This window comes from Erpetoichthys calabaricus, chromosome 5 (assembly GCF_900747795.2).
Source record: "Erpetoichthys calabaricus chromosome 5, fErpCal1.3, whole genome shotgun sequence".
Lineage (NCBI taxonomy): Eukaryota > Metazoa > Chordata > Cladistia > Polypteriformes > Polypteridae > Erpetoichthys > Erpetoichthys calabaricus.
In genome coordinates this window covers 25766677-25792532 of record NC_041398.2, presented here as the reverse complement: position 1 = coordinate 25792532, position 25856 = coordinate 25766677, and the positions used below count along the sequence as shown (strand labels likewise).

Sequence of the window (25856 nt, the reverse complement as noted above, 5' to 3'; positions counted from 1 at the left end):
GGCGCATTTGAAGCAAGCATCGAAGCGGTGCTTCGATCGCCAGTGCTTCGAAAGCTCGACACAGTGTCGAAACCTGAGTATCGAGCGGCCCATCACTACCACCAGGCGCTGTCATCTTCATAACAGCTCCAGCTACAGAGGTGAGTCGAACTGGTTTTTAAATTTGTTTACAAAGTACATACAAAATTAAATAAAGCGAGAAGAAGAGTGAAACGAGCTTGTGATTCTCACCATACTGACCGTGTTGCACAGTCACGTTTTCTTTTTTTTAGTACTACTGTATTTTATATTTGCTGTTCATGTACACAAATGCATGCCAGCGAGTCGGATGGTTACCGCCCATCTTTTGATTGGTTGGCGCACACGTTGTTTCCTGCTCCCGTTGTTTTGCAGCGCTTTAACAGGAACATGTAGCTCGGCTCAAGTGCAGACTGCAGTAGTTAAATGCTACAAGCTTTTCGTGCTTACGTAGGACTGGGTGTAAAAAATGTTCGTGATAAGTGACGTCTTTGCCTGAGGTGAAGACTTCACCGGTGTTTTAAGGCTTTCTTGTGTGGAATCCTGAACGATTGCCTTCTTTGGGAGATCCAGTTAATCCACGACACGAAAGCATGGAAAGGTGAGCGCAGGTGAGTGTCGGCATGTCTAATTAGGTTAAGATTTTTAAAAACTGGAAGAACGGCAACTACAGTACTAGCCTTACTTCAGTTTATCTCGTAGCTTTCATTTTCTGTCCGTTGGCATTCACTGTGAGCAGGAAATCTCACTCTCACGTATAGATTTTTTTTGTTCTGCTGATCAACTTTCTCGACCTCCTTATCAATCAGGTACTGCTGGCATTGTGAACTTCTACTTTGGAATTATGATTTTCAGCGATCTACTGTAAGGACAGACACACACAACTTTAATAATGAACTTACACAGCAGTTTAACTTGCACACTTAACTTTTGTGTTCAAATCTTTCTGACAAATCCTCCCACTGATAAGCTGATATGCACAGACCTTTTGGTGGGCAGAGTCTCATATAACAGGACAGGATTTGTTACATTTTAATCCTGGACACAAGCTAGTTCCCACTTTTATGTGTGTTTTTAATTTCACTGGGAGTTTGGATGTAACTTCAGGTGCACTGAAATATTCACAACCATGTTTATCAGAAAAGACACTACAGTCCCCTCTGCTGCGCATATACTTCATTTTCCTAATAAAACATCTGTAATCTTATATAATACTAACAAGATGAAATGGAAAATAAAAGAATTTCCATCTAGTTACATGAAGAGCTAAATGGATGATAACAGCAGGAGTTTATGTCATGTCATATGAGTTCAGGTCAAGATGGAAAGCATGCACTAGTACAGTGAGTTGCAGCTCCCACAACACAACAGAACAGCTCAGGAACCTGGCTGGCAACCCCCCAGGTAGACACGCTGTCCAGTCCCATTCCCCAGAAATGACCATCTATCAGCTGCAGCCAGGTGTTACATGGGCATCCTCTTGGCCTGGTCCAGATGCTTGGGTACTCAACAATGAGGATCCTGTGAGCAGGATCACCTTGAGGGAATTGCGTCACATAGCCGTAGTACCGTAACTGACGCTCCCTCACAATGCAGGTAATGCGCCTCATTTGGGACTCCATGAGCAACCACTCATTCGACACAAAGTCAAACCAGCTGTACCCAAGGATTCCAGTCTTCGTCTCAGGTCACTGGATAGAGTCCATGTGTTGCAACCATATAGCAAAACAGGAAGCACCAGAACTCTAAAGACTTGGACCTTTGTCCCTTTGCAAAGATTCCACACACCCCTTTCCAGCGATCGATCTCATGACCCCATCCATGCTCTCATAATCTGTCTGCTGACTTAATAGGAAGATGTCACCAGAGACATGAATGTTCCTGCCAAGGTGAGTAAATCTCTCGACAAGGTTGACATTCTCTCCGCAGACAGACACACTGCTGATGGCTGTGCCCTATAGGTCATTACAGGCCTGGATCACTGAGTGAAAAGCTTTAAGAACATTGACAAAGGCTGCAAAGAAACTCTGACGATATTCAAATTTGTGCTCCATGAGGACCCTCAGTGCCAGGATGCGGTTGATGGTAGACTTCGTAGCTGCAAAACCAAACTGCTTGGTCACTGGTAGGTGAGCAAGTGATCAAGGATCCTATTGACATTGACCCTAGCAAGTTCCTTACCCAGTACAGAGAGTAGTGTTATCCTCCAGTAGTTTCCACAGTCCAGACAATCACCTTTCCCTTTCCAGAGAGGGATGACAAATCCCACTTTCTAGTCTGTTGGGATGATGTCTGTCTCCCAAATGGAAGCAAAGACCAGCCTGCAGAAGTTCACCCCAGATACCACAGATCCCTGCAGCCTTCTTTACCCTCAGCTAGCTCACCACCTGTGCAATCTCGGTGAAATTGGGTGGTTCACAGCTAATTGGAGGATCAGCCCCAAGAACCGTGGAACCAGAGATATCCAACATCCTAGCTGGAGGATCAGCTTTAAACAACTGCTCAAAGTAGCCTGGCCAGCGGGTGACAACTGCGGTGTCATCCATAAGGACCGTTCCATCAGCCGCCCTGACTGCGACTCTCCAAGGAACAGATTCAAATGTGCATAATACTTTGATTCCTCTGTAAGCAGAACGTGTGTCACTAGACCATAGATGGTGTGTCACTTGCTCAAAGATTCCACTAGCAAATGCCTCCTTATCTGTCCTCAGTGCCCTCGCAGTCATCCTGCTCAGTTTGCGGAACAGACTGGAGTTGCCATCAAGTCATGTGCTGCAACTTCTCTCAATGATATCCAGGGTGCCCTGTGAGATGAAACACCTCATTCTGGGTATGACGTTAAACTACATCCGGCCCTGCAAGCGGTCCTGCATCTCTCAGACGACAGACAGAACTCCTTTCTGCTCTCCGAGGGAGTAGCTCTGCTGCAGCTTCCTATTGGAAGGCTGCTTGCATTGTAAAGGGGATGGGAGAAAGTCCTTGGGAGCCTCATCCCCGGAGAAGTCAAAACCGTTGGAGAGCCAATGTGGTCAGGCTTGTTGGGGACTGGAACTGGTGTGGTGCTGAGGCATTGCCCGCTGCAGAGCTGCACTCAGGTCCCGATTTAAGACAGCCCATCTTGGTAGGCATGTTGAACGTCTTGATTCTCCGGCTTGATGAGTTCATGCCATAGCACATCAAATATTTTTTTTTTGTTTGCAATAAAGTGCCAGACAGTCAGGAAAACACTAGAACTGATCATCAGGCATCACAGATCAGCATTCTTTTCTGCAATTTACTTAAAGCATGGGAAAAAAATTATTATGAACCTGAAATACAATGAAATATAGTTTTGTATATGCAATATATTTTAAGATCTCTCAGTAATGCAAACAAACAAACAAAAATTGTTATGGAAAGGGCCATACAGTACTTTCATGTAAATTTCACTTGAGTGATATTCTGCGGTATCACTAAATCTAAGAATTTGCAATATGATACAGCTGATTGTTCTGTACAGTAATATACAATGAAGCACATTATCTTATAAACTATTTATAATGTATACAAATAAATGTAGGGTGGAATGAAAAGGTAATTGAATCAGGTGAACATCTTAAATAATATTTAATTTGAAAATAAATACATTGGTCAAATAAATTAAGCAAGCCGTTTAATGAATGGGTCCACTTCAACCTTCACAAATCTAGATGTGCGTGTTTTTGTGGTCATTCCTTTCTCTTTATCATGCAGCATGTGCTCTGGTAGGACAAACAAGCTGACAGAGATCTTCACTTGTAAATTTCCTTGAGTGTGCGCACATGCACTTGTGTGTGTATGTGTGTACAAGTATATTTAAATTAATCTTGTATTACAAAAGTTTGGAAATTAATAGGCCTTGTCCCTTGGTTAAATGGAGCAGACTGCAACAATCCCAGTTAAATTAAAAAATATCTATGGCGGTTATTGTTGGACATTGGTTAAACTGTTTTTTGAAGGATGTGGGGATAAGTACAGGGACAAAAATCAATAGGAGCCTGTAACAGGACAAACACAATGCATATTTAAAAAAAAAAATTATATATTTTTGAAAGTTATCACAGTTGATTTTAGCATTCGGGTAAATATCTCGGAAACTGCCCATTCTAAATTTTTGTATTTTCTTGGATGTAGTCATCCTGGAGTTCTACACAACTCAGAAAAATGCATCATTTTATGGTAATATTTTTAAGATATGAAAATCAGTTTTGATTTTCCATAGACACACATACGGATACCATGCTAAAATCAGCTTTTCTTGATGTTTTGAATATTGTAGAATCAGAATCTGAACGTAAGTCAATAGCAAATGTTTGACCCAATCATCAAACTTTCAGTTACATAGAAGTAAAAATGAATATGTGTGGCTTATGTGCACACATTACAGTTACATTCCACATCATAGTATAATATAAATTAATATGTCTATCACACACATATTATTTAAATACATATTGTATGGATGTGCCCTGCCTGGGGTTTGTTCCTGCCTTGTTGGCTGGGATTGGCTCCAGCAGACCTTCGTGACCCTGTGTTAGGATATAGCGGGTTGGACAATGACTGACTGACTGACTATTGTATGGAATTAATTGCAATAATTAGCATAGATCTTACATTATTTCTTTATGGAATAGTAAACAATAGCCTCCCTAGCTTTAACAAGGTACATTGTTTATCATTGCCCAAATATATTTACTTCAAGCACAGAATGACATTCAGTAAAACTCAAAGCATCATTCAAAATACTACATACACTAATGTGTGAGTTATAAGTAATAGAGGCAATATTTTATGTTAGATTAAGTTATTGTTAATATAAATACATTGTTAAGCAAGGAAAGCAAGGTTTGTATACTACTGATACCGTTTGAAATAAATATTCAAAGATGATCCTGCCTAGGCAACTACCCACTTGTTCCTTCTCTCTACATGATACAGAGCTACAGTGCATGCTGATGTCCTTAGTTTTGATGGAGTACAGTAATGGCACTAGATCCCTCTCAGGTGATATTACAACTGAATGATGTACCCTTTGGGCCTGTTCTCTGGAAAAGAGACATAGCTTGGTCACTGTGACATAAATCCTGTCAGCTAGCAATAGATTTTATTTCCCTGAAGGAACTCCACTTTTACATTTCTAGTTCTGTCCATATAAACTGCCTCTCAAAATGACTTATTACAGTTTATTCTTTACATTGTTAGAAAATTAGTGAGGAATACTGAATTTACAGTAATCCAAGGAGTGTACGTGTCATTATACCTTTCTTAAATCAACAATGCCTTTGTATTATTTGAATATATTTCCTTGTAAAAATACCCTCCACTTCCTTCAAAAACCACTCCATTCACTAGGTGGAAATTAGGGGTTTTGCTTGTTGTATTTTGTCTTTAATCTAGCAGATTTCATTTCAGTGAATAAATAATAGATAGGTAAGACATTAAGTAATGCATGTGAATGACTAGCTGAATGTATCTGATCTAAAATAACATTTTCATCCAGAGAGTAGGGAAAAAATATTGAATATAAAATAATCACTGAGAAATATAGTAATATATTAAAGTATATTAATTGTTCATCATACTTAATTAACTGAGAACAACTTTAATAAGGGTTTAGGGGATCCTCAAAGTTCTCTTTCCGCCTCTTGACAATATCCCTATTTGAGGTCAGTATTTTTCCACCTTTGTTGAGTGCACCATGGGTCATATTCTTCTGACCTTTCCTAAGTCATCAAATAGCTTGCCAGAGCTTCTTTCTTAAGTGATCCTCAAAAGTCTCACCAAACTCCACTCATACAGAGAACTTTACTTCATTCACTACTACAAGTACTGGCATTTTGGCCTGCTAAAACCTCTTAATCAATTTTGGAAACTTTTATCCATATTACTAACCGAGAATTGTAAACCGGATATGGACGCAGGTACATGCCCATGCCCATGGACGCAGGAGACATAGTGCGCAGGCGCCTACACAGCACACAGCATAATAGTTCGGACACATTACAGTGATACATTGTTAACAGTACAACCACAGAAAACGCTCCGTATTAACAGTAAGTGCAATTATTCATATTACTAACGGTACACAATGGAGAACTAATGGACTCAGGATCACGGCTCCAAAACTATACAGCTCCACTAACTGAGCTAAAAAAACGAGCCCGCGTGGATAAAAACAATAAACGTTACAGAAACGAGCCTGCATGGATAAAAACAATAAATGTAGGCGCCTACAACGCGCTTCTGAAACCGCGGAAGCATAACTGTCTCGGCTCCAAAACTAAACAGCTCCACTAACGGAGCTACAGAAACAAGCCTGCATGGACGGATACAATGAACGTGGACGCCTACAACGCGCGTCTCAAACCGCTGAAGCAAAGCAGGCACGGGTTGAAAACGACATTGCGCACCTGACAGAGATACAAACACGAGCCCGCCTGGGAAGCAAAGCAGGCACGGGTTCAAACCGACAGTGCTCGACTGACGGAGATACAACAATTCCACCAATTAGCTGACAACGCATTCTATAATGAGTCCACTATTAATGAAAATTCATTGGGATTAATGAATGTCATTTGCGGTCATTGTCATTCACTTAAGTTCCCTGAAGAAACAACTGGCAATACAACTAATGAGTTTACACGTTGTTGTCAAAAGGGTCAGGTTACACTGCCTCCTTTAGATGAATATTCTGAATATTTACGGAAGCTTCTAACTAACAATGTACCCGAAAGTAAAAACTGTATAGACTGCATTAACCAAACGTCCAAACTACACAGCATATGTGATGCACATTACATAACAATCAACACATCCCAAGGACAGACCATGGACAAAGTCGCCCTTTACCTCTCTGAGCCTGTATTTAAACATAGACAACTTTATGTAGCCTTCTCAAGAGTTCGGCATTCATGTGACGTTAACATTAAGATTATAAAAACTCCATACCAAGAAACACTCATTCAAGGACAACACGCCATCTACATATGTTGTGTATATCTTTACTTCCTATGTACGTCATCTACACCTTTACACTCCAATATATCTCATACATAGATCTGCACATCTATACTTACATAACATAACAATTAAACTGCTATTGTCATTTACATATATTATATAGACCTACAGATATCGTGACAGTGAACATGATACATATGTAACAATTACCAAGAAGGACAATAATCTCTTTCAAATGTATTTCGCGTTACCCACGACCAGGGGTTGGCGAGCGAAGCGAGCAGGGGGAGGAGCCCCCTAGTTATAATGGAAAAGCTCCTTGCTGCTACTTCAACTGCTGAGGTATTTAACAGAGTCCACTTAAATGCCATGTACTTGACCTTTCCATAAATGCAGTAAAAGTTTTTCTGGTGAGGAGAAATGGAATAAAAGAATTTGCTAGTCATTCCCTTCATGACTTCACTACTCTACTCCCTGCAGAGGGCAACACTTCCGCCACTAATTTGCTCTCTCTTTCTTTCTCGCTTTTGGCTTCTAGCAAAGGAACACCTATGCCCACAGCACTTGGCACCCTCACTGGAGCTTTATAGTACTAGCTAACCATTAAATGTTACATCTTCTTTGAGCTTTGCTGAACTTTATACTTGTCATTTCACATCTTACTGTACATGCTAACCACGATCATGTCTATTTTTTCCTGTTCAGGATATTTACTTTTCTTCAGTCATCTGTCCACCCTATTGGTTAGTGGCGCTGTTCATGTGGCCCATCAGTTATTTCTGTTACTTCTTTCATTTGCGTAAAACCTGGATCAAAGAAGGCACATAAAAAGAAGAATGTTTCAAGATCCAAACCAGTGATATCTCAGAATAATCAATGAATAAGAAAGAAAGAAACAGAATAGCTCTCCCTCTTTCTTCTTCCACCCTCACTTCCACTAATTTCACAGGAAACAATCTACAAAAGTGCCTACTTGTTTGATGTAATTATTTGTAGCAATGGATTTTCTGAAGAAGAGACTTGAAAAAATCTTAAAGAAACTGGGAAACTATCCATTAAAACAGTTTTGGAATAAGTTGGGATCATTTGAAAGAAAGCACAAATGTAAGCATATTCCATCAAGTGAATTGGAACGAGCTGAAAAATCTGCTCGTCCTGCTGTAGAAATTGCTCAGCTTATGGTTGGTCACTATGGAGTAAAAGCTGAAGATATTGCTTTAGATGTTTTAAATGAAATTGGAAGAAAGGACTTGGCTGTAAAATTTAAAGGTAAGTGAAAAGCAAACTATTTCCTTCTTTGTTTTTTTGCCCAACATAAATGAATTTGAAAATGTTTGACATTATTTCCTGAATAGAACTTATATCACTGATAATTAGCATTTTCTTGAAGGAGAGAAGCTTTTTATTTTGCCTTTCTGGAACTTGTGGCTGACTACTAGAAACTTTTGGAAGCTGTGATTTCTGATAATGCAAATGTTAACACAGTGTTGATGTAGCAGGTTCTCAGATGTTTTGGAAATTCCACATTCTTTTTTACCTGTTTAATTCAGTAAGTAAATAGTAAACTGTGCAGTTTACTATTAGTTTAGTACTCGAAAAGAGAGTGTGAATGTTCACAAATTTCAGCACAGTTGTGTGAATAACTACCCACTTTTCCTAAGAGTTTGGTAAGGATTTTGTTTCGAAAAACATTGACCAAAATATTTTTTTATTAATAATAGATCAATTTAACATGGTATAATATTATAGTCATCAAACCATCTTACCAAAACAAAGGGAAATACTCCCAATTTGGCCAATTAACCTAATCTGCCATCTATAGAGATATAGGAGAAAAATCAGAGTACCTGTAGAAAAAACATGCAGACATACAGTAGGTAGATTGTGCTGACTTCACACAGACCATGACTGGGGTAAGATAAAAACATAGAGCACTGAATGCATGAAGGAGGAGTGTTGACCTTTTGTGTAGTTCTAGCAAGCTTTATAAGAGCAATGTGGAGTAGTGCTTGATCAGAGCTACAGGGAAACAGTATCCATATTACTAACTGAGAATGCTAAACCGGATGGACGCAGGGACATCCGGCCATGGGCCGTAGCTGCAAAAAGACGTACTGCACAGGCGCCCCAAGAAATGAGGCGCCGCGAGAGGAAGACCACAGAAAAAAGGAGTCAAACGCAGGCGACGCACACAGCGCCGCACGAGCAAAACACCCCCCCCCCCCCCCACACACACACACAAGCAACGGACAGGACACACACAAAGAGGACGATTCAACAAGCCCCTGGCACACAAAAAAAAGAGCCCACAAACCCCCCCCCCCCCCCCCCCACACACACACACAAGCAACGGACGGGACACACACAAAGAGGAGGATTTAATCCCATTGCACACGAAACGGGACGCACACAAAGAGGAGGATTCAACAAGCCACAAGCACACAAAAAAAAGAAGCCGCGAGCACCACACAAAGCCCATTGGACACGAAACGGGACAGACTACGGACATAGCACACGAAACGTACACAAAAACGACGATTCAGACCCACGACCACAGTAACATAAATAACAAATGACACACAAAGCCCCATTTCTAAATGAACCATCCGTATTAAACATACGTCATCTCAACACGTTCACAATATGCAGCATAGGTAGATCTCATTACAATGAGGCACTATTAACCGTTCAACCGCAGAAAAGGCTCCATATTAACAGTGAGTGCGATCCTTCTTAGTACTTATCCATATTTCTCACGCTCAAGAACAAACAAGTCATGAATTCACGATCACAGGTACAAAACGATACCGCTCGGATAACGGGACCAAACACAATTCACACTATGCAGCATAGGTGGATCTCATTACAATAAGACACTATTAACCGTTCAACCGCAGAAAAGGCTCCATATTAACAGTGAGTGCAATACTCCTTATTACTTATCCATATTTCTAGAAGAAAAAATGTCTCGGCTCCAAAAACGCAAAGCTCAACTAAAGCTTCTAACTAACGATGTACCTAAAAGTAAAAACTTTATGAACTGCATTAGATCCTACAATAGTTCATTTGTTTTTGCATCTACCGGAGTAAATATCAGGCCACCAAAAGGCAATGGCCCATACTGCTTTCGCATATGTGCACAAATACTGCATCGGATTGGAACAGTGCACCCTGAAACAAATCAACAACGCAAATATGCACAAATCTACATCCTAGATCCACATGACGCAAACTATCAATCAAAGTGCTGCATCGCAACAGGCACGGATTCAAAACGAAACACCTCCCGTCTCAGACATACGTTAACGGCAAGGAAGGCTACAACGGGCTTCTCACACAGCATAGGCAAATCGATTACAGCTCCAAAACAACACGTCCCAAATACTACACATGCAACAACGCGCCTCTCAAACGGCACAAGCAAAACATACACCAGGAAAATTCATTCGGATTAATGAATGTCATTTGCAATCATTGTCATTCAGTTCACTTCCCTGAAGTAACAACTGGCAATACAAGTAATACATTTACACGTTGTTGTCAAAAGGGTCAAATTAGAAGCTTCTGTAGATATTCAGGATATGAATGTAAAGGAGGCAGTCTAACTAACGATGTACCTGAAAGTGAAATCTTTATCAACTGCATTAGATCCTACAAATCGGTATCCAAAATGAACATTAACGGTGGCACTGCACGTGACATCCGTCTTGCAAAAATGTTAATTATTGATGAATGTACAATGGCATCCAGTCACTTACTCAACACCATTTATAAACTTCTACAAACGTTTATGAATAATAATATTCGCTTTGGAGGAAAGGTACTTTTATTAGGAGGAGATTTTAGACAGTGCTTAGCTATTCTTCCACATGCCATGTGCTCAGCTATTGTTCAGTGCACCTTAAAATACGCAGACAATTGGCATTGCTTTCAAAAGATACAGTTAGTAAAAAAGATACGATGTCCAGAACCAGCTCATAACAATTGCTTATTACAACTGGGAGATGGTACACTCACCAATACAGATGGACTTCACCCACATATTATTACAATTCCTCAAGCCTTTATCTGCGACGACTTAGTTACAGACAGATTTGGAACAGCAATCTCATTAGACCAAATACCCCTTTTAACACAACGCACTATATTATGTCCAAAAAATATTAATGTGAAAAACATAAATACCCAAGTCATTCCATTACTTCCTGGAGAGACACAACTCTCTAAGCTCTGACAAACTTGACTCTGATCACAACAATAACCATCTTCATTGACATTACAAGTTCTGACCTGGAATTACCTTTTACACTTAAACGGCGTGTACAAAGAAATTTTCCAATAAACCTTTACACTGTGCCACACACTTTATTGTTTGCTTTCTATTTGCATCATCTACACCTTCACACTATTCTATATCTCATTCATACATCACGCTCTTTGTCATTCCCAACACCAGGGGTTGGCGAGCGAAGCGAGCAGGGGGCGGAGCCCCCTAGTACATTTTATAGAAATTCAGTGATACTTGCCACCAGAATCTCCCTTAAACTCCCATGATCATTGCTCAAGTAACTGCTCTTGCCAACATTGTTTGCGGTTATACCCACTAGTAATTTCTGGAATTATTCTTTCATTGCCTAAGTTTACATCAAACTGTTTTTATTATAAGAGCACCAGTTTGAAACATTTGTAGAGGGTGTGATTCAGAATCAGCCATAGCTTTGAAGCAAAAAGGTGGAGCAAGCAATTATAACTTGCTGATCCTTCTGATAGCTGAGAAAAGATTTCTTTTTGGCAAAAATAAGTTGAAACAATGAAACAATGTACTGTACATATCATTTTTCTACCTTGTAGTCAGATAACTATTACCTTTGTAGTTTATGCCAGAAGTTGCATATTATAAATACTTATTATATTCTTCTTTTTTCGGGCTGCTCCTGTTAGGGGTTGCCACAGCGGATCATCTTCTTCCATATCTTTCTGTCCTTTGAATCTTGGTCTGTTACACCCATCTCCTGCATGTCCTCTCTCACCACATCCATAAACCTTCTCTTAGGCCTTCCTCTTTTCCTCTTACCTGGCAGCTCTATCCTTAATATCCTTCCCCCAATATACTAAGCATCTCTCCTCTGCACATGACCAAACCAAAGCAATCTCACTTCTCTGACTTTGTCTCCTAACCATCCAACTTGAGCTGACCCTCTAATTAACTCGTTTCTAATCCTATCCATCCTTGTCACACCCAATGCAAATCTTAGCATCTTTAACTCTGCCACTTCCAGCTCTGTCTCCTGCTTTCTGGTCAGTGCTACCATCTCCAACCCATATAACATAGCTGGTCTCACTACCATCCTGTAGACCTTCCCTTTCACTCTTGCTGATACCCGTCTGTCACAAATCACTCCTGACACTTTTCTCCACCCACTCCACCCTGCCTGCACTCTCTTTTTCACCTTCTTCCACATTCCCCGTTACTCAGTACTGTTGATCCCAAGTATTTAAACTCATCCACCTTCGCCAACTCTACTCCCTGCATCCTCACCATTCCACCTCCCTCTCATTTACACACATGTATTCTGTCTTGTTGCTACTGACCTTCATTCCTCTCCTCTCCAGAGCATATCTCCACCTCTCCAGGGTCTCCTCAACCTGCTCCCTACTCTCACTACAGATCACAATGTCATCAGCAAACATCATAGTCCACGGGGACTCCTGTCTAATCTCGTTGTCAAGCTGTTCATCACCATTGCAAATAAGAAAGGACTCAGAGCCGATCCCTGATGTAATCCCACTTCCATGTTGAATGCATCCGTCACTCCTACCGCAGACCTCACCACTGTCACACTTCCCTCATACATATTCTGTACAACTCTTACATACTTCTCTGCCACTCACGACTTCCTCATACAATACCACAGCTCCTCTCGAGGCACCCTGTCATATGCTTTCTCCAGGTCCACAAAGACACAATGCAACTCCTTCTGGCCTTCTCTATACTTCACTTTAATAATAACATAATTTTTTTTACCAATTGTAGCTAAATTCAGTACTTTAGAAACTACAACACACATGCTGCCTGTTCAGACTGAAATGTGCTGCTACTTATATTATCTCCATTGTTCTAGGTATTGTTCCATTTTAGAGTTTTGGTAAATCTGTTTTCTTAACCCACTTTTTTAAAGTTAAGAGTGTCGGCAGCATTTAATGAAAGTCAATTGTGGGGTACACTCACACCATCACCAGCATCATCAATACAATGCCACTTCAGTGTTATCAAACATTCATGCTTTTGGGTTTGTTTATGTATTTTAATTAAAAACTTTCTAAAAGTGGAGCAGAATAGACCCCAAACCTCATTTAGAAGGATTTCATAAAAGATTACTAGGATTACAGGTAGTTATTGTTGTAATATACCATTTGAGCCATTATGTATACATGAATACACTCCATACCTGGTGCCAGGCTTGGGAGTGGTGTTCTCTGGTGAGTGCTCTGTGGCCAGGCCGATGTAAGCTAGTCAGGGCTCAGCCTAAAAAGCTGTATGGAGCCATGATATAGGCTTACTACCCACAAGGTAAAGTTTGAGGGTCAGATGTATTGTCAATCAAGTGACAGGCAAGAGTGAGATGAATCATGGCGGTGAAAATTTAAATAAGTGAGTCATGTTTTACATTTTTCTTGGAATGAAGGTTGATGATCAAGTAAAACAGACTGTTCTACAAAAACAGAATAGCAAAGTACTACTTGCATTCATTTCCATGTTTCTGTTTTATGGAGTGTTATATATTTTTGGAAATATGCTTAAAATAAAGATAAACTGAAATAAATGATTTAAATAGGAAAGAGTGATTAAAATATCTGTGAAACAGCTATGTTGGACCTTAACACTATAAATTCTGCTCCAGCAATAGTATCCTATAATTTAGAATAAACCGTTGAATAATAAATAACAGTTAAATAAATGTTAATGCTTATTGCAATTAAAAAGGATTTGGCTTACTGTTTTGTTTTTCTTTCTTTTGTCTGATACTCTGTCTTATATTATCACTGAGAATGACATTTTTCTGTTCAGGCATGAAACATTAATCTAAACCTTAAAATAATAGTTTCTCTAACACAGATATACAGTATAATTTTTAAATAATCTAAATATAACATTTTGTAAATTCTGTTAACAGACAAATTACTTTTTTGCTGTCACATTTAACCTTTTTTTTCAGATAATAAAGAAGAAAGCTCTGTGTATTCAAAAAGAAAAAAGACTGGTATGTATTTCAGAAAATTAAAATGTTTCCTAACTCAGTTATTGAGTTCAGGGTTATTGGTAGTCATTGTTTTTCCCAGCAGAACAGTAGAAGGGAATATAGAAAGGCATTCAACAAGGTTCCATCCAAATATTACTAAAAATTAACAAACGAAAATATAAAAAAGTTTGTTTTATTTAAAACAAATGGGTTTGGCCTATTTAGAATAGAAAAATAGAATATAATAGCAAAAATAATAGCAATAGAAAGAAATTAGCTTAATTGCTTTATAGTCTGAATGCGAAAGAACAGCTCAATGCTCTTTTCCCCCACAGTACATATAGCATTGTGCTCCACTCCTCACAGATGGAAGTGAACTGGAATGCAGTGCCACCCAACACACCCCAGCTAATGGAAGCACCTTTGCCTACTCCACCTTACTAAAAAAAACCGGTTTGCGCTTGCTTAGGAATTTGGTTTTATTTTGCTGTGTATTATTTGATGTGATGATTATCTGCAAGTACAAACTGGAGTGATATTCTTGCATAATGAAGGAAAAAAAAACACATCAAGGCTTTTCAATGAGTTAGGAGTGTTTTTCTCTCCAGATAACTTTAGGTTTCTTTTAACCACTAGGCCTGGTGTTAGCACTGATGTTCTGATTTGATTCAGTTTCCATTCAAAATGTCCCAGTTCGATTCAATGTTGATTTTATCTTGATTTAATTAGCGAGCACTGATGTATTTAAAGTGCTGGCTTTTTTTTACAGAACATGTAGTACATTAATATAATGTGGCAAATTTCAGTAACACTTTATTTGAAGGGTGTCTACATAATGACTTCATAACATACAGTATGCATAAGCATGGATTTATATTTAAGAACCAGTACTTGATGGGAGTGAACAGTTAACAGCAGTATTTGCAAGTTTTTTTAATAACACAATTTTATTTATTTCACCGTAATTTAACAAACATATGTATCATCGCCACATCATAATCCACACATATTGCAGTGACATCTACTTTAGAAAACATCATCTTGTGAATAATGTAATTAAAAAATCAAATATTGCCTCCTCGGATAAGCGGGAGACAATGGATGGATGGATGGAATATTGCCTCTTAAATAATAAATATATCATCCAGTGAACTGTTTGTGTGTTATGAATCTCTATGTAGACACCCTTCAACTAAACTGTTAGCCAAATATATTCCCCTATTGGACATTTAAAAAAATCCTGAATTAGTCAAGATTAAAGATGCAGTGGAATGACTCATGTCTTTCTATAATTATATAACTTACACATATATTTAGTTGCTTACGTGTAGCAGTCAGATTTCTTCAAATCTCATTATATTTTTACCTAGAATTCCTGTTCCAATGTGCTCAGAACCTCCTAATCTTAACTTTTGACTCACTCAGGACTTTCCATGCTGAGATGGTATAACACTACTTTTGCCTTAAGTAGTTTTTTTTACATCTAATAATGCTTAACATATATGATTCAAATACACATTTCTTTGCATAAGTAATATTTCCTTTTAATTCTGTTTTCATTTCCATTTGTCATGAGCTTCATACTTAAAATTATTTAAATACATTATTATGATTAAATAGTTATCAAAGAGTAATAGTTTGAAAGTTCAGTTTTTGAGCTGCATTTAAAGGAGGAACTGCTTTTTGTAGTTTTAACTAACATTCTAATCTTCACATTTGGCTCATTGTTTCATTTTCAGATTTTTAAACTTAATGGGCACATTGTGACTTGCAAATTTCAATCTTGTATTATCTGAATACTTCCAGCTCATTTCTGTCCATTTCGGTTCTTAGTCTGATTTTTCAATTGTCAGCTGGATCATTTGTTTACCTGACCCCTTCCACCAACAGTCTTCTCACTGTAATAAATAAATGTCTTAGAAAAATACTACATAGCAATTTTTTTTACTTGTAGTTCCATAAAAAGTGTGTTACCAATATACACTCAATGAGTGTATTGTCTGAAAATTTTATATGCAATGAAGAGGAGAAGTGAATAGATGGAAAGTGAAACACTGAATTATGTGAAACCTTGAACTTAAACAAAACAGCCCCCTTCGAAGCCGGACAGATGTCTTTTAGAAGTCAAAACAGGGGACCTCTGTTTAGTTCTGTACATATCTCATTCATGCTACCATTGCTACATCTGCACGTGTTTGTTCTAGATTTTTTCCATTTAAGAATTATGGAAGCTACAATGCTCTTAGATAGATAGATAGATAGAACTTTATTTGTAGATAAGTAAATAAATAAATACACACACTTTGGTCTGAACATACTTAGAAGAAAGAAAAGTTCTGACTTGGATGTCACAGTGAGACATTATGCAGATGTATTGCTGTTGAAATAAAGGAACCTTCAGCAGCATTTCTTGAGAATCGCTAATACTGTAAGAAATGTTTTGTAGCCTTCCCAAATTTATGGCTTGACACAATCCTGTCTCAAACTCTGCAAGTAATTCCTTTAATCCAATGGATTGTTTTTTACTCAGCTGTAGGACTTTCTATAGGCAGGTGTGTGCCTTTCCTACTCATGTCCATTCATTTGAATTTAATAATAATAATAATTCTTTGCATTTATATAGCGCTTTTCTCACTACTCATTGATGGTCTCCAAACAAGGTGTAGAAACATCTCAATAATTCAAAAGAATTGGATACACATGAGCCTGATTTCAAGTGTCATAGCACAGGGTCTCAATACATGTGTCAATGTGATATTTCAGTTTCTTATTTTTATTAAATTTGTAAGAAATTCTAAAATCCTCTTTACACTTTGTTATTATGAGATATTGGGTGTTAGTTGATGATGGAAAAAAAGTAATTTTAGCATAAGGCTGCTAATAAAGTTACAAAACACAAACACATATTCTTTAAAAACCCATACAGGACAAAAGCAAGCAAGGAGCTACAAATATAAACAATTAACCCTCCATGTGGCAACACTGTAGATTCTTCCTATTCATATGGTTAAACCTTGGCTGATTTAATTATTTTTTGGATGACACTGTATAAAAATGTATGATTCTTTTACAAGCCAGCTGTTTCATCTTATTAAGAGCATCTGACAAGCAGTGGCATAGCTAGGGGGGTATCAAGGGGAGGACATCTGTCCCTGGGCGCAGCATCCAGGGGGCGCCGAATTAATGTTCCCCATTGCATTTTGGCAAATAGGAGGAGGCACAAAATCTTCAGTTGTCCCCAGGTGCTGAAAACCCTAGCTATTTATGTGTAGCCTACAGGCTGGACATTCCCTACTGGCCATGGTTTGCCCTCTTCTGCCCTACAGGAACATCAGTAAAGCACTTAATTAATAATGCATTTGAATTAATATTACAGTATTTGGTATAAATGATAAATTTGGATCTCATCAGCATATGAAATAAAGTCAGTATTCTGTTTCTGAATGACATCTGCATATCATTCTGAATATAATTGGAGGCTTATTAATACCTTTATCTGTTAATCTGTAAATGTCTTTGTTCAGTTTGTTCCTTGCTATTAATTTTAGTATCATCGATCTATGCAGACTAATAAATGTGCAACTGTATTTAATTCTATTAAAAGCCTAACTGACAGGTTTCAGATTTTAAAAAGTATGCAATCTTTTTAAACCATGGGGAGACACTTTCACTTTAAATAAAATGATAAAAATGATTTACAAAAAAGTGAAAGTTAAAAAGTTCAAACAATGAATTACAATTTGAGCAAAATCAAAATTCAAACTAAAAAAGTAATAAATTATACTGTAGCTTTGAAAAGAAACAATTAAACAAAACACACCAAAAAAGAGAGAAATGATGAAAAAGTGTAAAGTTTTACACAGACAGGAGTGGCAAGAAGTGTAAGTCAGTGAACCTTTCCTGCAAGAGGAATAAGTTAATATGGGTTTATGACAACTATTTATTTTTTCATGAACGTAATACAGTATTTTCAGATTTCTGTGATCTATGTACTGTAAAATAATCTGACACAGTAATGTCTTGATGATTCATCCATCTGTCCAGTTTCCTAACCTGCTTATCCACGGCAAAGTCACAACACTCCTGAATTGCATCCCAGCAATCGTGTGTAAGGTAGGAACAACACCTGGTCAGGACGCCATTCCATTGCTTATGTTTTGCATAATTTGACATTGCTGGTTCTTATGGACCACTATGACATTAGTTGTGGCATGGTTTTATGATGTTTGAATTATTCATTGCTCATTAGTATTTCACCATGAAGCATAGTGCACATGCTAACTTCTAAATCATGTATCTTTCAGATTACAGCAAACATTACAAGGAAGAAATAAAAGATAATCTTGCAAAAATAAGAGAATATAACAGCCTACCAGGGGAAACAGTGGATTTCAATGCTCAATATACAAAGCTAATACTTGTGAACAAGCATCAACAAGTAGAAGAGAAGAAGATGGAATTAGAAGCAAAAGGAAAAACACACACACATTTGATGGAAAAGCACAGAGACTCTAGTATTAATATTGAGCATCTCTTCTCTGCAATTGAAAATGAACCAAAAGAGCCAAAGACTGTGGTCATTCAAGGCCCATCAGGAATTGGAAAATCTTTCACAGTACACAAAATCATGCTCGACTGGGCCTTGGGTAAACTCTTCCATGATCGTTTTAGCTATGTGTTTCACTTGTGCTGCAGAGAACTGAGAATTTGGGAAAACAATAGCTTGGAGGACTTGATTATGCAGTGCTCTGACACTTTAAAGCCAGCTATGCAGGAGATACAGTCTGACCCCAAAAGCGTCTTGTTCATTTTTGATGGCTTTGATGAACTCAAACTTTTTCCAGAAGATGGTGAGAGCAAAGATGGCATTAATGTGGCTACAAGTGAGGTGATCAAATTGTTGAAAAAAAACATCCTGCGTGAGGCGTCACTGTTAATTACAACACGTCCTACTGCTTTACATGTACTTGAGAAAATAGTGAAAATTGAGCGTTGTGTAGAAGTTGTAGGGTTTTTAGAAGAGGAAATTAAAGACTATTTTATAAAAAGTTTCCAAAATGAGAAAGAAGCCATCAGTGCATTTAATATAATAGAAGAAAATAAAGTAGTGCTGTCAATGTGTTTTGTTCCCATTTTCTGTTGGATTGTCTGTTCAATTATGAAAACAGGTGGACAAAACTCTGAACAGATCATGAAAAACATGAAGACAGATTCTCAAGTAATGTTACATTTTATAAACCATTTGCTGAAACATCATTGTATGAGTAGCCCATCTGAGAAAACAGAATTTCTCCTGAAAGTCAATAAATTGGCATTCTTTGGAATCCGAGAGGAAAAGAGAGTGTTCACAGAAAAAGACTTGAGCATGTTTTCAATAAATACAGATAACAATGAAACCACATTTTTTAGCAAACTGTTTTTTAAGGCCGATGCTCGGAGACATGTGTTATACCATTTTTTACATTTAACAGTCCAAGAACTTTTTGCAGCAATCTATTGTGTGTCTCACTCATCATCCGAGGAGATAGAACAACTTTTAAATGACTCCTTAGACACACAGAATCAGAGTCTCATCCATGTGGTACGCTTCATATTTGGTCTCAGTAGTGTGAAGTCACAAGAAATGATTGAAGGTGGTTGTCAAATAACATCAAATAACCTGAGGATTCATCTTCACAACTGGTTTCCAAAAGCAGTAATGTCCTTCAGGGATAATCCCCCTTTTCTCTTGCAGTTATTATACTGCTTGTATGAGATCCAGGATACACAATTTACTGCATATGCAATGACAGTCCTTTCTCGGCTCAATTTTGGGAGATATACTCTAAATAAAATTGACTGCACTGTTATTAAATACTGTATTGAACATACTGACTCACTGGAGCAGCTTGATCTTTGTTCTTGCAACTTGGGAGAGAAAGAAATAAAAATACTACGGAAGGTTATTTTTAAAAGCCAGGACATAAGGTAAAATTTATACTGTATAAAACTCTTATGGATACAGTAGTACACCATATAGACTGTAATGTTAGAAAGCAAAGTTGAAAAAAGTTCAGATTTTACTACATTGGCAAAATGTTTGAATTAGTTTATTTTTTTAAGTCGGTTGTCGAGACAAACATCAGGAAACATATTTATTAAAACAAAATTTCAGGTTAAACCTTATTGGAGAAAGAAATGACACGAAATCCTGACTTACTCTGTGAAGATAAGAAAATAAAAATCTTGACATTTTTGCTTACATGGTGTTTTGCCTATTTTGAAAATTATGATTTTCAGCTACCATTATTCAGTTAGATAGAAAATTTAAATTCATTCAGTTTTTAATAGTTTACCAAATTTGATAATAATTTTAATTAAACATCAATGTAAAATTGCTAAAAAATAAGTTTCTTGAGTTTAGTTTGACATTTTGAAAGGTGCCAGTCTAGTCATCATTTCAAGATATGCAAGTTAAACTACTTTATTATAAAGCTTCTCATATTTTTATACACCCTTTTTATTTGATATGGGTATCTACGCTTATAAAAATAGACACCTTCTAAATCTGAAAACATACCTCTTTATACAGAAATGGATCTAATCATGTAGGCATGTTTATCATAATTGTGTTCTTGTGAACCTTAGCTTTTCAAAAAATGGATTTTTTTTTTAGTTTATATTTATTTATTTGTACTTCTTAGGTGAAGTTTGTGTGGATAATGGTGTTTTTTTCCTTCATAGGATAAGTGCAACAAATATTACAATAGATGCTGTAGAAGATTTCTGCAGAATTATCTCTGCACAAAAAATGTATAATTACCTGCAAGTTTATGTACAAAAAACGGAACGTATGTATAATTTTCTTCTACAAGCAAACAAGAGTGATGCCGAGACCAGGTTTGCACTTGTATTTAAAATAGATCAGTAATAATGCAGCACCATATACTTTCCTCCTAATATTTATTTCATGTCTTATTATATTTGATATACTACTTATGAATCAGTTCAGTTCAATGTATTCTTATTAAGCACACTTCCATTTAAATGCTCAGCACATTATGTATTGTGTGGTGTAGTATTTAAGACTTTATACTATAGACTTCAGTTAAGTCTTTATTCTTTGGACAAATTTGAGGTAGTAGGTTTAAATCCTGTGTGGAACGTGACCCGGACACAGACAGGTAGACATGTTTAAAAGCACCACCACACGTTTATTTACACTAATTAATATTTACACAAGTGCACATACAACCCCCAAACTCCCCCAAAAGTCCAGGCCTCACAACGTCTCTTTCACTCTTCAGGCCACCTCCTTTCCTCCTCCAAGACCTTGTCTTCCTTCACTCCCGACTCTAGCCATCGAATAGAGGGAGGCGGCCCCTTTTATACACACCCGGATATGCTCCAGGTGCCTCCCAATTATCTTCCACCGGCACTCCCCAGTGTGGTGGAATTACTGGCTGCACACCCGGAAGCACTCCGGGTGTCCCTGGTCATCTTCCCCCCCAGCACTTCCGGATGTGGCGGAAGTGCTGAGGGCCAGGGCTCCTCAGGCACTGGGGTGACTGGGGGAGGCGTAAGCCCTCTTCCGGTCCTCCGGAGAATCCTGGCTGGGTACCACCCCCAGCCACCTGTGACACCTGTTACAAAGACAGAGTGTGGCCATGAGCAAGTCACTTCTTCTGCTTGTGCTGCAATTGTAAAAAGAAAAGAAATTAACCAATTGTATTTTAATTGTTTTAAATCACCTTTGACAAAGACGTTAGCCAAATAATAATCAAAAATGTCATAATAATGGATAAAAGAAAATTGTTAAAGATTAAAATTATAATGCTCAATTTATCTTTTTGATCTTTATGCATCCTCTTATCCAGTAGAACATCAACAACAACAAGTTCCTAAAAAGAACACACTTTAGATATTTAAACAATTGTAATTTTTTTTTGTTTGTTTGTTTTATTTTACCCAGCATTTTATTTTTTCCCCGCAGTATTTCAGTCTGTGATGTGTCTGCATCATGCCTAATCCACCTTTTCAAAAAAATAATACCAAAGTATAAACCTGCCTACATCCAAGTTTCTGGTGAGTTTGATAGAGAAGCAGTGGATACTTTTACTACATTCCTGAAATGTGAAGACTATACACCTAAGCACCTGAGGTAATTATGTGTTTATTTTATTTATTTAATTTTACTTAAATGAAGACGATGACACAGCAGGTTTGTTTCAAGCTTTCTGTTTTAATGAATGAAATTTTGTTTGCTTGTGTTATTATATATCACATTGTTTTATTATGGAAAGGCTTTTTGGGACACATTTGTGTAAAACATAACCCCCTTTTGTAAAATACAAAGATTCTGTTTACCCTGACTTTTAACAGTGCCTGGGTATACAGTCTGCACCTGATTCTATATTGCGGTATCATATTAGTTGTATATAACCCACAATTCATTGTCTGTTGTGCTATTGTATCACTCTTTTGGAGCATACTGCTCACTGGCTTACCTAATATACTTAGTCCCCGGTAGTAGAGTAAAGCAACATGGAAGGTGGAGAATAAGGCAATTAATTTAATCTGATATTGTAATATTCAGAATATCAATACTGTATAATCTTGCCAGAGTACATGCAAATTAAGATGTGAAAAACCATGTGATACAACTTGGAAGTGCTAAATGTTCAGTTCCCTTTTGGGCTCTTTTCTTGTATAGCTTGAAGTGTCAACAGTAACTCCGTGCATTCTTTGTTTGAATTCCCTGTCATTCTCCCTGGTCAGCTTTTTTTCTAATCTTATAAAAACACTTTAGTTGTGATCATCCTGCCTCTAAAAGAGATTTTAGTGCTGTGACAAGTAGCCCGGACACAGACAGACGTACACCCTCTTAAAGTTCACCACACGTTTATTTGTCATATTTACTATTTACAAGTCCAAATGTGCACAACCCAGTGCCACAAGCACCAAACTCCTCCAAAGTCCAGGCCTCTCTCAGTCTCTCTGCCTGCTCATCAGGCCGCCTTCACTCTCCTGCCTCCAAACTGTGTCCACTCCTCACCCGACTCCAGTCCTCCTTTGCAGGGAGGCGGCCCCTTTTATAAGTGCCCGGATGGGCTCCAGGTGATCCCCGACACTCCCTAGACACTCCCCTGTGTGGCGGAAGTGCCGGCTATATTCCTGGAAGCCCTCCGGGTGTTCCCAGTCTTCTTCCCCCCCCCAGCACTTCCTGGTGTGGCGGCAGTGTTGGGGTTCCGGATCCTTCAGGCATGGGGGCGCCCCCTGGCTGAGACCACGGGCCCCTACAGGGTTGGGCTTCCAAGCTCTACACCCGTGGTCCCCAAAAGAACCAGGGCGGTCGCCCCCTCGTGGTCTGGAGGAGGCATGAGCCCTACTCCTGTCTTTCTGGGTGTCCCGGCTGGGTGCCACCCCCAGCCGCGTGCCACAGTGCTCATCAATTAACTTACTCTTATGCCATTATAGGCTGAAAGATGTAGTGATGTGTGCTTGTGTATCTTATAAATAGGAATTATAAGAAGGGCTCTTGTACCAACATAAATTGTGCCTTGTAGTAGATGCATTTGCTTATCAATTACAGTCTGAAACTTCAGACTTAAAATGCTGCAGAGCTTTTTGTACTTTCTACTGAAACTAATTATCAAAATATTCAGATAATCCTTAAGCAGATACAAAAGCATTAATAAACAAGGCACATTTTGCAATAGTCAAGTAACATAACAAGCTGTTTAAATATAGAAAAGGAATGAAGTGTCTAGATCTGCACCTTCCTACATATATGCAAGTCTGCTTGTTAATCAGATTAACTGTGTGCCAGATCCTGTACTTGCATCTACTGACCTAAGTGGTGGCTGGCATTTGACAGACTAGGCCCTCAACAGGTAAATCTCTAAAGGATGCATGAAAGAGTATATAGCTTATACACCTTATTCTCTTATTGTATTCTGGGGTGCACATATTTTGTCTGGAAATCTACCTAAATTGACAATTTTTTTTGTACCTCCTAGGTTCATTTAAGTAACCCGTATATTTGAAAAACACTACGATATTTGCTAAACAATGGCATCGTCTTAAATTATATGCATTTTGTGCTATTTAGAGGAATTATTCAGTTTTTTTCCTAAATGTCTTCAGCTGGTCTAGTATAGTTTACTTGAGTGACTTTTAATGTGTTTTTTTTTTTTTGGTCTTCTTCTTTAGCATAAAAACCAAACACTCGAATGAAGATTCAGCAGAATGGATCTGCAATCACCTTTCCTCACATTACAAATTTAAGTGTGCAAAATGGGAATTATCAAGAAATCATGAAAACTGGATTATCCTAAAATATGAAACTGGAATATACAAACCCAGGTATTGCATGTAATAGTAAAAATTCTACTCTCTCCTTAATAAAAGAGAACTGTAATACACCAGTTGCTTGTATTCCTAGTGGTGAAATACAGTCCATTACTTGGTAACTAATGCTCATTTAACTGACTGGCATCCTAGTGAACATTCAGATTTTTAGGTAAGTTTCCATCATGTGTATTCAGAAATCTCTCATTTAGGTAAGCTCTGTCAAAAAAAGAAATACATTTTAAAAATACATGCATGTTACATTTTAAAGATAATTATATTACAGCATCTCATCCATATTACTAACCGAGAATGGTAAACAGACAGGGCCATGGGCCGTAGCCGCAAAAGACGTACTGCGCAAGCGCCCCCACAAAACCCCCCTTCCAAGCAACGGAAACCGGATGCAAAGCAACGTAAAATAACAAATGAGGCGCCCATAGCACACAGAAAAAAGGAGTCAGACGCGAAACGGAACACACACAAAGAAGAGAATTGAGACCCACGACACACAAATGAGGCAACGCCCCCTAGCACAAAAAAAAAAAAACAAGTCAGACGCTAGCGCCACACAAACCCATTGGACACAAAACAGGACAGACTACGAACATAGCACACAAAACATACACAAAAAGCAGGATTCGGACCCACGGCCACACTAACATAAATAAGAAATGACACACAAAGCACCATTACTAAACGAACCGTCCGTATTAAATATACGTCATCTGAACACATTCAAATTATGCAGCAAAGGTCGATCTCATTACACTGATGCACTATTAACCGTTCAACCACAAAAAAGGCTCCATATTAACAGTGAGTGCGATCCTCCTTATTACTTATCCATATTTATAACGCTGAAGAACAAACAAGTCATGAATTCACGCTCACGGGTACAAAACGATACGGCTTGAGTGACGGGACCAAACACATGAACCCGCATGAAAAAAAAACAATACATGTTGGTCGACTAACCGACATACAAAAACGGGCAAGACTCAATACAAACAATGACCGCCGTAAACTGAAACGGGCTTCTCGCACAGCACAGGCAAATCGATTATGGCTCCAGAATAGCACGTCCCAATTCCTGCACATACAACGACGCGCCTCTCAAACGGCACAGACAAAACATAGCTGACAACGCGTTCAATAATGAGTCCACTATTCATGAAGATTCATTGGGATTAATGAATGTCATTTGCAATCATTGTCATTCACTTAACTTCCCTGAAGAAACAACTGGCAATACAAGTAATGAATTTACACGTTATTGTCAAAAGGGTC

The 25856-nt window shown here is 38.2% G+C and overlaps 1 protein-coding gene across 3 annotated transcripts; it reads left to right on the top strand.

Annotated features, from left to right (window-relative positions):
- On the top strand, positions 1 to 24796 carry LOC127527731 (NACHT, LRR and PYD domains-containing protein 3-like). Of its 3 annotated transcripts, none has more exons than XM_051927407.1 (7): positions 1 to 140; positions 7702 to 8265; positions 14214 to 14258; positions 18542 to 20204; positions 20961 to 21116; positions 22210 to 22377; positions 24429 to 24796. In XM_051927407.1, the coding sequence occupies exons 2-7, from the start codon at positions 7995 to 7997 to the stop codon at positions 24592 to 24594; spliced, it is 2469 nt and encodes an 822-aa protein (XP_051783367.1). In that variant the 5' UTR covers positions 1 to 140; positions 7702 to 7994; the 3' UTR covers positions 24595 to 24796. The 3 variants fall into 3 exon arrangements, with proteins under 3 accessions (XP_051783367.1, XP_051783368.1, XP_051783366.1); XM_051927408.1 differs by lacking the exon at positions 1 to 140 and adding an exon at positions 403 to 629 and having other exon boundaries at positions 7946 to 8265; XM_051927406.1 differs by lacking the exon at positions 1 to 140 and adding an exon at positions 403 to 629.
- Positions 24797 to 25856: the final 1060 nt, after the last annotated feature.